At 42.8% G+C, this 13657-nt stretch overlaps 1 protein-coding gene across 8 annotated transcripts in view; it reads right to left on the bottom strand.

Moving 5' to 3' along the window:
* Positions 1-2863: 2863 nt before the first annotated feature.
* Positions 2864-13657, bottom strand: part of mtss1la (MTSS I-BAR domain containing 2a) — a 45402-nt gene continuing 34608 nt past the window's right edge. For 4 of the 8 annotated variants that reach the window (XM_029696791.1, XM_029696785.1, XM_029696786.1 and 1 more), the window contains 8 exons: positions 11905-12062; positions 9910-10017; positions 9533-9763; positions 7108-7182; positions 6613-6768; positions 6036-6209; positions 5691-5859; positions 2864-5546 (listed from right to left, as the gene is read on the bottom strand). In XM_029696791.1, coding sequence (XP_029552651.1) covers positions 4627-5546; positions 5691-5859; positions 6036-6209; positions 6613-6768; positions 7108-7182; positions 9533-9763; positions 9910-10017; positions 11905-12062 — 1991 coding nt within the window. In that variant the 3' untranslated portion in view covers positions 2864-4626. The remainder of the gene's footprint in view (positions 5547-5690; positions 5860-6035; positions 6210-6612; positions 6769-7107; positions 7183-9532; positions 9764-9909; positions 10018-11904; positions 12063-13657) is intronic. The other 4 variants (XM_029696787.1, XM_029696788.1, XM_029696789.1 and 1 more) reach the window with 3 other exon arrangements.

Raw genomic sequence — 13657 nt, 5'->3', positions numbered from 1 at the left:
TGTGCTAATTGTGTGTAGTGTTTTGACAAACCGGGCCCTGTTTTCAAAATTGTGCTTAAACAATTGAAAAAAACTGTAAAATCTCGCACAAGCTTCACCAAGCAGATGAAAGGTGTCTGGCGCCACCTTCAGTCCAGTCAATATATCGCAGCCACTCTGGTTATTATTAAGTGCTCAGTCTCATAGTGTCCTGTCAGGGAGAGTCCACCTGTATTGGCTATTTCAAATGTGAGAGTTGTATTTTTTTTTTTTGTGGTGATGGTTTGTAGTAGAGTAATCTTGTGAGTAGCAGAAAAATGTATCTCCTGTTCACCCATGCATGATTGCTACCTGTTTACCTGTGACCTTCTACACATGCACCACCTGACAAGTGAGACTGCTCTCTAGTTGTACGAAATGACAGCTCAAGAGAAACAACTAGATCCTATCATAGATCCTATCAAAATGGCCAACTTGATCTCAGCGCATTTCGTATCATTCTGTATGTACAGCCGAGATACTCCAATTAGCATGATATGTTACATTTTGTATGGTATGGACGTCCACATCCATTTCGTATGATATGTAAGAATTTGCAAAATATACTATATGTTACTAATTTACAAAACGTATACAGTACACATACATTTTTTTTTTAAACTATTTTTTACATTGTAGAATAATAGTGAAGACATCACAACTATGAAATAACACATATGTGTCACGAACCGGCTCGAAGCCCATAACAAAAAGGGAGACAACGTGGAGATAAGGAATAACAAAAATATATTTATTAACTAAGGTAACCTATATACAAATAAACAATAGTGTGTCTGCATGGAGAGTCTCCCAATGAATGTGGAAGAGGTCTATTTATCCTGGGACACACCCGGGCCCAGGTGTTTCCCATGTCCCATGTCTCTTTGCCTTGATGACAGCTTTGCACACTCTTGGCATTCTCTCAACCAGCTTCATGAGGAATGATTTTCCAACAGTTTTGAAGGAGTTCCCACATATGCTGAGCACTTGTTGGCTGCTTTCTTTCACTCTGCGGTCCAACTCATCCCAAACCATCTCAATTGGTTTGAGGTCGGGTGATTGTGGAGGCCAGGTCATCTGATGCAGAACTCCATCACTCTCCTTCTTGTTCAAATAGCCCTTACACAGCCTGGAGGTGTGTTTTGGGTCATTGTCCTGTTGAAAAACAAATGATAGTCCAACTAAGCGCAAACCAGATGGGATGGCGTATCGCTGCATAATGCTGTGGTAGCCATGCTGGTTAAGTGTGCCTTGAATTCTAAATAACTCACAGACAGTGTCACTAGCAAAGCACCCCCACACCATCACACTGCCTACTCCTCCATCCTTCATGGTGGGAACCACACATGCGGAGATCATCCGTTCACCGACTCCGCGTCTCACAAAGACACGGCAGTTGGAACCAAAATTCTCAAATTTGGCCTAATCAGACCAAAGGACAGATTTCCACTGGTCTAATGTCCATTTCTCGTGTTTCTTTGCCCAAGCAAGTCTCTTCTTCTTACTGGTGTCCTTTAGTAGTGGTTTATTTGCATAAATTCGACCATGCAGGCCTGATTCACGCAGTCTCGTCTGAACAGTTTATGTTGAGATGTGTCTGTTACTTGAACTCTGTGAAGCATTTATATGCCTACAATTTCTGAGGCTGGTAACTCTAACGAATTTATCCTCTGCAGCATAGGTAACTCTGGGTCTTCCTTCCTGTGGCGGTCTGTATGAGAGCTAGTTTCATCATAGCACTTGATGGTTTTTGCGACTACACTTGAAGAAACTTGAAACTTTCTTGAAATGTTCCACATTGACTGACCTTCATGTCTTAAAGAAAAGCTGTTATTGCCATAATATGGACTTGGTATCTTAACAAATAGGGCTATCTTCTGTATACCACCCCTACCTTGTCACAACACAACTGATTGGCTCAAACGCATTAAGAAGGAAAGAAATTCCACAAATTAACATTTAACAAGGTACACCTGTTAATTGAAATGCATTCCAGGTGACTGCCTCATGAAGCTGGTTGAGAGAATGCCAAGAGTGTGCAAAGCTGTCATCAAGGCAAAGGGTGGCTACTTTGAAGAATCTCAAATATAAAATATATTTAGATTTGGTTACTACATGATTCCATGTGTGTTATTTCATAGTTTTGATGTCTTCACTATTATTCTACAATGTAGAAAATAGTAAAAATAAAGAAAAACCCTTGAATGAGTAGGTGTGTCCAAACGTTTGACTGGTACTGTATGTTACGAATTCCAATTTGGTGTGGCTAACGTTAACTAGGTGGCTAACACTAATTTAGCTAGCTGGCTAACGTTAGCTAAGCTAGGGGTTAGGAGTTAGGGTTAAGGTTAGGAGTTAGGTTAAAGGGTTATGGTTAGCTAAAATGGTTACGGTTAGGGTTAGGGTTAGCTAACATGCTAAGTAGTTACAAAGTAGATAAAACGTAGTAAGTAGTTGAAAAGTTGCTTATTAGCTCAAATACTAAAGTTGTCCCTGATGAAATTCGGACAGGCAACCTTTATGTTTTTGCCTGAAGTAACCGTCTAATGTAACCATATCAAACGTCTCATATCATACTACAGTACTTTGATTGTCCTAGATTTACATTTAGCGTGTCATGCCTAGTCTATGAGACCAGGCTGAAATGGCTCTTACTTCACCTGTCCTGATAACCATGTGCTCTTTTCACCCTTTGCTCCTTCATCTAAAACTACTACATAGCCTAATAACAATGCCATAAGAAAACCACACTTGCTTGGATTTTCAATTAGCCTATAGGCTGTCATAAAAATTGTAAAACCTCAATCCATTTTTGTGCATCATATAAAATCTCACAGACTCAAAATAAAGGGCAACATCCCTCTACAGGAAAAGGTTGGTTTAATTGCAGAATAAATTGATAGTACAGTACAGCAATAAAAACACTGCCACATCGCTCCTATTTTACATGACTTTTACATTTCTCCGATATGTAACATACATTGGTGTTCAGCTTATGATACAAACGGCAATACATACATCAGTATAATAATACACAACATAACATAGATACAGGCTCACAGAGCAACTTAGCCCCATCACTTTCAGACAACAGATGGCTGTGTTAGTACACACACAATAAGACACAGAGCATTCAACCGCCATTTTGAAATGACCTCCTGGGCCCGTATTCATATAGCATTTAAGAGTGGGAGTACTGATCTAGGATAAAATCATCCTTGCCCATTAGTGCTGAGTGATTAACTGACATTTCAGTTATTTTCCCGTATTTTAACCACTAATTGACAGACGTTGGTTCAATTATTGGAAGTACATTTTGTTCAGTTTTCTGTAAGCTCAATGCACACATTATGCAGTTTCTTTAAAGAACAATCAGATCAAGCCTGAACTCTGTGATGTTGTAGTAGTTTCCAACAGGCCAATATTCTACATTGTTAAGCTCAGAAAACATGAACTACAATGACCATAATCCATTGCGCGCCTACTGGTCCGGTCTGTTTCCTTAACGCCTACTACGTAAAAGAGACAGATGAATGTGCGATCGAGAGAGAGCTCTCGCTTCATGAGGTATTTTTTCTTGAAAATACATAATTTAAGTGTTTGATAGTTGGTATTCAGCAGTCAAAAAAGTATGCCTTATTTACTTTGAAGAACTACTAAAATAGTGATTTAGTCAGGCAGCATAGGCAGCAGCTCTATGGAGATGAGATGATGACTTGGAATTAAATAATAAAGTAATCAAATAAAACATGTTTATTATATACACAACAACTGAAATATTTGATTAAAGTAAAATAATGTGAATAAACGATGGTTAATATAAGCAGTAATGGGCAGTCACTACCATCATGGGACTTTTATGAATTGTTTTATTCTGAGTTGTTACAGCATTCAACCCACATAATGCATAGTGCATTTAATGTTAAAAAATATATATACAGTACCAGTCAAAAGTTTGGACACACCTACTCATTCAAGGGTTTTTCTTTATTTTTACTAATTTCTACATTGTAGAATAATAGTGAAGACATAAAAACTATGAAATACCACATATGGAGTCATGTAGTAACCAAAAAAGTGTTAAACAAATCAATATATATTTGAGATTTGAGATTCTTCAAAGTAGCCACCCTTTGCCTTGATGACAGATTTGCACACTCTGGCATTTGCACACTCTGGCAAACTAAACAGACCTCAAAAAGCACTAATCACTCAGCACCATTGTCCATATAATTGTATTATAGATTCATTATACATGAATCAGCACACCTACTCTGAGACACTTTGTGAATACAGGCCCTGATCACTGAGTCTAAAGGAAAGGTGCCTGGGCTGATTCATCAGGAGACAGAGAGATAGACAACCACAGCCACTAAGCCCACAGACAACATGGGAAATATGAAGACGACATAAAAATACATTTGTACGCAATTCATTACATGACATTTGTCCATTGGCCACCTATGGCCATTCATTGAATCTTTACACATTGACACTTGTTTTCCCTTTCATTTCATGCAGTCTTTTCCTGTCCAGGATGAGTGTTCATTCATTTCACTACTAGAGCTTGCAGTGGCACCACAGTTCTGTGGTCAGTCCCAGTAGATACTACCGCAGTATCCTGGATGCTGCTGCAGTATCCTGCAGTATCCTGGGGGCTGATCTGTCGTTGGAGACCGCCTTCCGGAGCCTCACACCTCTCCGTATGGACACCAGCATGTCCACGCCCTCCTGGGGCCTGTGTGGTGGTTGTTGTGGGTGTTGGGTTACAGAGTTGGTACCCATTGGGTCCGCTGGCAGAGGGTCCAGAGAGGAGAAGGGGAACTGACCCTCGCCCAGGGCGTGGGCGCTGGCCGCGAGCTCTCCTATCTTCTCCACCAGGCTGTGGCGGTTGGCTGCCAGCTGGGGGTCCTCCTCTAGGCTGAGGCCTGTCATGCCAGGGGGCTGCTGGGCATAGACACTTCGGTCCAGCCCCCCTCCGGAGCTCCAGGCGGTGGTGTCAGGCAGGCTCAGCCGCTTGGGGGAGGCCTTCATGTACTCCAGGGCACTGGGTGGAGTCTCGTCCCCATACAGGTACTCTTCGCTGCCCATGTGCTGGATAAGGCTGGGAGAGTAGCTGGGGGAGTAACCGGGGGAGTAGACAGGAGAGTCTGGCACCGTGGGGGTCTTGACTGGAACGATGGGGGGGCGGATGGCGATGGGGCCTGAGGTAGACGGGGTGCGTCTCACCCCCGTTTTGGAGGAGGGGGTCCGGCGGATGGTGGCTGTTCCAGAGGTGATGGCTCCGTACCTCCCGTCACGCCCTCCCTCACGCCCTCCATCACCCCCATAAATCACTCCATGCATACCACCAGGAGGACTCACTCCGGCGGGCAACCCGGCGGTGCTAGCTGGCCTCTTGGTCTGGATCATGCGGCGGTAGTTCTGGGCGATGTTGCTGTGGCGGGGGATGGTGGAGGACTTGTCGAAGTCAGCCTCCCTGCTGGTATCAACGTCCCCGTTCAGAGAGTAGCACTCATAGTCAGACCCTGAGAACAGCAGAGAGAATCAATTCAAACTGATCAGGCCTTATGCATGAGACAGCCGGATCCTATTGGATTTTCTATACAGTTTCAGGTGCTCCTGTTTGAAGGGATACATATGGTTATCTGGTGTTGATCAGAGTATGTTACCCTGTGAGGGGATGGTGTCCTCTGAGCAGCAGGGTGTGTTGGTCTGGGTGCTGTAGCCACTGGAGTACTGCAGAGATTCCCTGCTATTCTTCTGCTGCTCTATACTGAGACCACGGGTCAGCACCATGGCTAGTGTACTGGCTGCTGGGGACATGGCCTCACCGCCGTGCTGCGCGCACACAAAGGCACACATGGTCACACACATGCAGAGAGAGAGAGAGAGAAGAGAGGGGAGACTCACATTACCGTACAATAGTAGTAGTGGCAAACATTCAAATCTACATCTCAACAACTCATGTTGATTGTTGAGTACTGTTACTGCATCCAATGTGTGCTCATCATTACCTTGGCTGCTATAGTAGCTTGGGCCATCCTGGACCTATGAGTGTCTGGGTGCATCCCAGAGAACCCTTTAGGACTGGAAGGAACCTCCTGCTCCCTCATCCTGTCCAATGACTCTCTCCTTTGCTGCAGAGTGGTAGCCAATGAGGGCTCGCAGGTACTGGTTTTAGACCAATCCTGTGGCAGTATTATTGAGGTAATGAGGAAATTAACTAAACAATGTACCCTTGGATTGGACATCATTCAGCTGTTCAGAAGTCTTTTCCATTGTGGTACAATGGAAGCAGTATGAGGGTCCATGAAGAGGTTAAATTCTAACAGCATGGTACCAAATCTGCTTGTGCTGTCTACACAAATAGATCCCAGCCCTAAGCATGAGTATTTTATTACAATGAGTTTAGCTAAGTCCGCTCAGCTTAGCAAATCTTTGGCATGAGAGATTTGAAAGCGGAATTCGACAACAGAATGGATCCTGAAGATATTATGCCTCATGAGTTATGCAAATGAGTTGTTAAAGCCAAGGAAAAAGCAGTTAAGCAAATAAAAGATTAAAACGGAAAAGCAGCAAATTAAAACAAACCTTCCAGCTAGGAACCTTTGAGATGGGTGAGGGGGTTTTGGATCCAGGAGAGCGGTTAAATGTGGGGGACCCAGGAAGTATGACAGAGAGAGGCCTGATGGAGCCAGTGTGTGAGAGAGCGGGGCGGAAGGTACCGAAGGATGAGCCCAAGCCAAACTGCGGAATGGACAGACATGTCTGAGTCATCATGTTCATCACATACTATAGCAAGATCCCTCTGGGCCTCTTAAGCCACAGATATGTCACACAGCTTGTGTGTGTCTGTCTGTGTGTGTGTGTGTGTGTGTGTGTGTGTGTGTGTGTGTGTGTGTGTGTGTGTGTGTGTGTGTGTGTGTGTGTGTGTGTGTGTGTGTGTGTGTGTGTCTGTCTGTGTCTGTGTGTGTGTCTGTGTCTGTGTCTGTGTCTGTGTCTGTGTCTGTGTCTGTGTCTGTGTCTGTGTCTGTGTCTGTGTGTGTGTGTGTGTGTGTGTGTGTGTGTGTGTGTGTGTGTACTAACCGCGGTGGGAGAGTTGCATTCACTGACAGATTGGCAGGTTTCTGATGCCTCAGAGGAGGCTGAGCTGGTGGACTTCTGTAGATGGAATCAGAGAGACGGAGAGAGAGAAGAGGAGTAAGGAGATGGAGAGAGAAGAGGAGTGGGAGAGATGGAGAAAGGGTGAAATAGATGAAAAGAGTGAAAAGAAGTGAGTGAGATTGAGAAAAGAGGAGGCGAGCAAGTGAGAGGGAGGGGAAATAAGGGGAAAGAATATGACCCAAGGAACTATTTACTCTTCTACAACAAACCATCACACAATATTGCTCTTTTGCTATGGAAGATTGCATCAGATTCCCTCCCTGATACCCATTCTATTTACAGAGAAATTTTAACAGCCATCCGCCACAATAATTCATAGTATATCAAGTAGGAACACTCTAGCATCATCTTACAGGCTTGATGGTATAAGTAATAATTGATATTTCAATTACTTTTAAAGACATTTGGAAGTATGAATTTACATATGTTTTACTTGAAAAGACAAGTAGTTGAATATTGTAATGTATTTGGAAATGCACATGAATGTATTTGAAAATACACTGATTAAAATACACTCCCATGCATTTGAAAATAGTATTTGAAATACAGTTGAAGTCGGAAGTTTACATACACCTTAGCCAAATACATTTAAACTCAGTTTTTCACAATTCCTGACATTTAATCCTATAAAAACTCCCTGTCTTAGGTCAGTTAGGATCACCACTTTATTTTAAGAATGTGAAATGTCAGAATAATAGTTGAGAGAATGATTTATTTCAGCTTTAATTTCTTTCATCACATTCCCAGTGGGTCAGAAGTTTACATACACTCAAATAGTATTTGGTAGCATTGGCTTTAAATTGTTTAACTTGGGTCAAACGTTTCGGGTAGCCTTCCACAAGCTTCCCACAATAAGTTAGGTGAATTTTGGCCCATTCCTCCTGACAGAGCTGGTGTAACTGAGTCAGGTTTGTAGGCCTCCTTGCTTGCACATGCTTTTTCAGTTCTGCCCACAACATTTCTAGAGGATTGAGGTCAGGGCTTTAGCCACTCCAATACCTTGACTTTGTTGTCCTTAAGTCATTTTGCCACAACTTTGGAAGTATGCTTGGGGTCATTGTCCATTTGGAAGACCCATTTGTAACCAAGCTTTAACTTCCTGACTGATGTCTTGAGATGTTGCTTCAATATATTCACATAATTTTCCATCCTCATGATGCCATCTATTTTGTGAAATGCACCAGTCCCTCCTGCAGCAAAGCACCCTCTCAACATGATGTCTCCACCCCCGTGCTTCACGGTTGGGATGGTGTTCTTCAGCTTGCAAGCCTCCCCCTTTTTCCTCCAAACATAACGATGGTCATTATGGCCAAACATTTCTATTTTTGTTTCATCAGACCAGAGGACATTTCTCCAAAAAGTATGATCTTTGTCCCCATGTGCAGTTGCAAACCATAGTCTGGCTTTTTAATGGCAGTTTTGGAGCAGTCTTACTTGCTGAGCGGCCTTTCAGATTATGTTGATATAGGACTCGTTTTACTGTGGATATAGATACTTTTGTACCTGTTTCCTCCAGCATCTTCACAAGGTCCTTTGCTGTTGTTCTAAGATTGATTTGAACTTTTCGCACCAAAGTGCGTTCATCTCTAGGAGACAGAACGCATCTCCTTCCTGAGTGGTATGACGACTGCATGGTCCAATGGTGTTTATACTTGCGTACTATTGTTTGTACAGATGAACGTGGTACCTTCAGGCATTTGGAAATTGCTCCCAAGGATGAACCAGACTTGTTTAGGTCTACAATTTTCATTCTCAGGTCTTGGCTGATTTCTTTAGATTTTCCCATGATGTCAAGCAAAGAGGCACTGAATTTGAAGGTAGGCCTTGAAATACATCCACAGGTACACCTCCAATTGACTCAAATGATGGCAATTAGCCTATCAGAAGCTGTTTAAAGGCACAGTCAACTTAGTGTATGTAAACTTCTGACCCACTGGAATTGTGATACTGTGAATTATAAGTGAAACAATCTGTCTGTAAACAATTGTTGGAAAAATTACTTGTGTCATGCACAAATAGTATAGTTTGTTAACAAGAAATTTGTGGAGTGGTTGAAAAACGAGTTTTAATGACTCCAACCTAAGTGTATGTAAACTTCCGACTTCAACTGTAAGTATTTAGGAAATGATTTGAAAGAAATACTAATAAATTGAAGTATTAGACTCGGGCCATATTATTTGAATACTGAAATACACAGAACATACGTATTTAAATAACAAATAATCAAATATACATGTATTTCAAACCAGGTCTGTGCATTATCATACTCCAAAGTTGTAATAATCAAGAACGTGACAGAGAACCTGGAGTGGAACCTAGAGACTGGCTGACTCAGAGGAGTGTCTACCTGGCTGGTGATGTCAGAGGGCATGGGGGAGGGGGGCTTGGAGTGGGTGTTGGCATCCTGAGAGATGAACCCTGAATCATGGGAGGAGACACTACTGAGACGATGGGCACCAACTGTTGGCATCTGGAGGATACTGCACATACTGCTCTTCCTGGAGGCAGCACTGCTGGGAGAGGAGGGAGGGGTCTGGTAGGACCAGCTGTAGTCTGAACCCTTCAGGTCCCCGATCACCTGGAGAGAGAGAGGAGAGAGTTAACGCAAGCAGTACCTACACTAAGTGTTTGACATGTTGTGCTACTGGTTAAGCATGTGGGCTTGCAAGACTGATTTATTGCGTAAGGAAAGTCTTGTTCTTTTGTGTGTATGTTGGAGATTACCTGCTCACTAGCCGGGGGCAGTTTGTGAGGGTCTTCAGTGAGCACAGTGAGGTCATCAACTATGGCCTGCAGGTGAGTGATCTCTCCCAGCATGGCTATCTCTCCATTCTGAAGAGGAGCAACAACAAGACCTTTCGCTCAGCAACACACAAAGACATAACATGTGCATTATTTAAGACTAACTGAAATAACTGAAATACTAACTGAAACAACTGTGACAAACAAACAACTTTAACATGAAAGTTAAGACCACCAAACAACTCCACTGTGGACAGAAGGATGCAGTTGCAGACTAGACTCTGATCTAAGTATGGTCTGTAAATCTTTTCCATATAATGGTTAAGATTTGGGTAGGATAATCGGGTTCTAGATCTGTGCCTAAAGTACAGTCCTGCATTGGGTCAGATACCCACAGTTCCCTGTTGTTGACATGCAAAAACATCCACTGGCGGGTGGAATGAAAACATTCTTTCAACCAGTGGTCGGCTCGCGGTTCAGAACAATTATATTGCGGGTCGGAAACATTTCAATTAAATCAAGAGAGTTTTTTTGTACAAGCCCAGGAGCTTGTTGTGTTGAAATGTGTTGTGAATTTCCATTATGTGAGCAGTGAGGCAGATATAGCCTAGGACTAGGCTACCAGCCACACAGCAAGAGACTGGAGCAGGGAACTGTCCATTATTTGTGTGGTGCTGAAGCATTTCTAATTTGTCCATGTGCAGATCTTATGTTCCCGTCTGCCACGCGACAATAAGTTGTCAAGTTGACTTTCCCTGACTCCTAGCTCATGAGAAAATGGCTAATGTAACAGGAGAAATAAAAAGAAAGGTTATGATGGTGGAATACACCATCGTGGAAACAGGTGGTGTGCGAGTGAATGCCCAGTTTGGAAGGATTTTGGAGTCATTGTGGACAAGGAGGACAACAACCTGATAGATGGATACACAGCCTGCAAAAGTACAAGTAAATTATCAGTTCATTATTACATACTGTAAATTCAGGCTTTTGTTCATTTAGACCATATGCAGGCCATATAAAGTTTTAACGTGTGTGGTCGGTAAAAGTTTGAGAAGTCAATAGCCTACTAAATAAATGTATTTTTGCAGCCTGTAGCCTATTCAATTCTGTGAATTGTTTATTTAAGTCTCAATTAAACTATTTGATTATGTAAACAATATTGATTGTAAAAGTATTGTTTTGTTATATCAGTATAGGTTTTATTAGAAGAATGCTAATTAAAGGGCTCTTTTTCAAAGCGATTTGAGTTGTCAATGTGACGTACAGCATTGTGAAAATAAGAAGATTGGCCTATCATTCTTATTTATTCATGGCATGTTTTCCTTTTATTCAAATGTAGATATGCAGACAAATTAATTCATGCAGGGATGGGGAATAGCCTACTGCTCTGGAGTCATAAAAACGATGAAATAAATTGATGTTATTTGGGGGGGTCACGAGTCGACTCTCGGAACAATTCTATGGGGGTGGCTCAGGTTGCAGAGAATTATTATTTGGAATTTTTGGAGATAATATTGAATTGGGGTTTGAATTCTTGGAATTTACCTAACATTGGAATTCAAAGGAATTCAATTATCTCTGAATTCAAAGACTGACCTGAAATTTGAATTGATGTAATTAACAGGGAAAGAGAATAGAATTATAATTGAATTTGTGGAATTGACTTCAACCCTCAACTCTAGCCTGAAGCCAAGGCAACTTCTCCCGGGAGCCCACCCCGCCCTGGTAACTCAGCAATCCTCCCCTCTCACCACCATACGCTGATCTACATTCAGGCAGGTTTTTCCCACATACTGGTTAAGGTTAAGATTTAGGGAGGGTAATCTTATCCTAAATCTATGCCCCAGCGCCCACCCCAGCCAACTCTATCATCATCCTCCCCTCTCACAACCACAGACTGATCTGAAGTGAGTGACGTTTTCCCTATAATAGCTAAGGATTTGGATTTGGATAGGCTGATCCTAGATCTGTGCTCACCACCACAGGCTTCAGCAGATTGATGAAGAAGCAGTAGCGCCCCCTCTCCTCTAGGAGGGCCCGGCGCACCGCCTGCTTCTCGGTCTCCCCCATCAGCAGGTAGAGGTCGCTGACGTCCTGCATGGCACTGTCCAGCTGGGGACGCAGGTTACCCCGGCCTGGGGAGAGGGGGGGGGGGGGGGTAAAGAGAGAAGGGTACATAGAGGAGGGAAGTTAAAGGGGAAGACGAGAGAAAGGGTAAGGGGCAGGGGATAGCGGAGGGCGTGGTCAATAGTGAAAGAAGGAGGACCAGGGTACCCAGGGATGAGGGGCATTGGGTAAGATGGTTAGAGGATGAGGATGAAATGAGAGAGGAGGAAGAGAAGAAAAGAGTGGTGATTAGAACCCTCTGCTAGGTTTGGGCCTGCCGGTGTACCGTAGGACAGACCACCATTGACAAACAACACTGCACTGAAATGATACGCGTCAATGAGAATGGGACGAAACTACAGCACATATCTTAAACGAGGCTAACAACTCCGCAGCTAGCCTAGTGGGTTAGAGCGTTGGGCCAGTAAGTAAAAGGATGCTGGTTTGAATACCCCAGCAGACAAGGTGAAAAATCTGTTGGTGTCCTTGAGCAAGGCACAACCCTAATTTGCTCCATGGGTGCTGTAGTACTATGGCTGACGCTGTAAAACAACACATTTCACTGCACCTATCTGGTGTATGTGACCAAAAAAAAAAGATTATATGGATGGAGATCATGAAATGAACATGGTTTACTAGCACAGGTAAATAGAACAGTGATGACATATTCAGCCGCCATGTATGAGACAGCCTTATTGTTGAGGAAAACTCATTACAAGGAATAAGGCAGAACCCATTTATCAGTAATAAGAGGTTTATTTGAGCAATTGCAAGGGAAATCACTCTCTCAGGATGAACCTGGAGAGGATCTTGTTCATTTACAAATGACACAGTCTTTATATACTTCATCTACACAAAGAGCTAAATCCCCCGTCTAGGTGGAGGCAAGCTAGGAAAATAGATAAGGGATAATTGGCTCCACTTCCTTAGAAAAATATTTGAAATGAGAACAGGTTCTAACCAGTTCTTACAGCCTATATGTCTAAGATAGAGGAGTGCTAGGATCTTTAAAACCAGAGGAAACTAGATTTCCGCATTGCTTTTAGTGCCCTATAGATAATGAGATAGTAATAATTCACTCCTCTGTTCGGTATGTAAAGAGGTTACTGAACAACTGTGGAAAATGACCAGTGACTGTGGAAAATGACCAGTGACTGTGGAAAATGACCAGTGACTGTGGAAAATGACCAGTGACTGTGGAAAATGACCAGTGACTGTGGAAAATGACCAGTGACTGTGGAAAATGACCAGTGACTGTGGAAAATGACCAGTGACTGTAAAATGACCAGTGACTGTGGAAAATGACCAGTGACTGTGGAAAATGACCAGTGACTGTAAAATGACCAGTGACTGTGGAAAATGACCAGTGACTGTGGAAAATGACCAGTGACTGTGGAAAATGACCAGCGACTGTGGAAAATGACCAGTGACTGTGGAAAATGACCAGTGACTAGTACCGTTCAACTCAAGAGACTGTAACAAAAAAGTTTTGTACCCAAATTATGAAACATGGTGACATGATGACCAAGAGGCGTATGAAGAGGAGGCCGTGTTGGGGAAGCTAAAATATAGTTCACCAAGCTACCTAATTAAGTTAAGCTGCACTACAGCTACCTTTAAGAGA

The sequence above is a fragment of the Salmo trutta genome, chromosome 17 (assembly GCF_901001165.1).
Source record: "Salmo trutta chromosome 17, fSalTru1.1, whole genome shotgun sequence".
NCBI classification, from domain to species: Eukaryota; Metazoa; Chordata; class Actinopteri; order Salmoniformes; family Salmonidae; genus Salmo; species Salmo trutta.
Note: the sequence above shows the minus strand (reverse complement) of the source record. Positions and strands in the feature narration are given on the sequence as shown.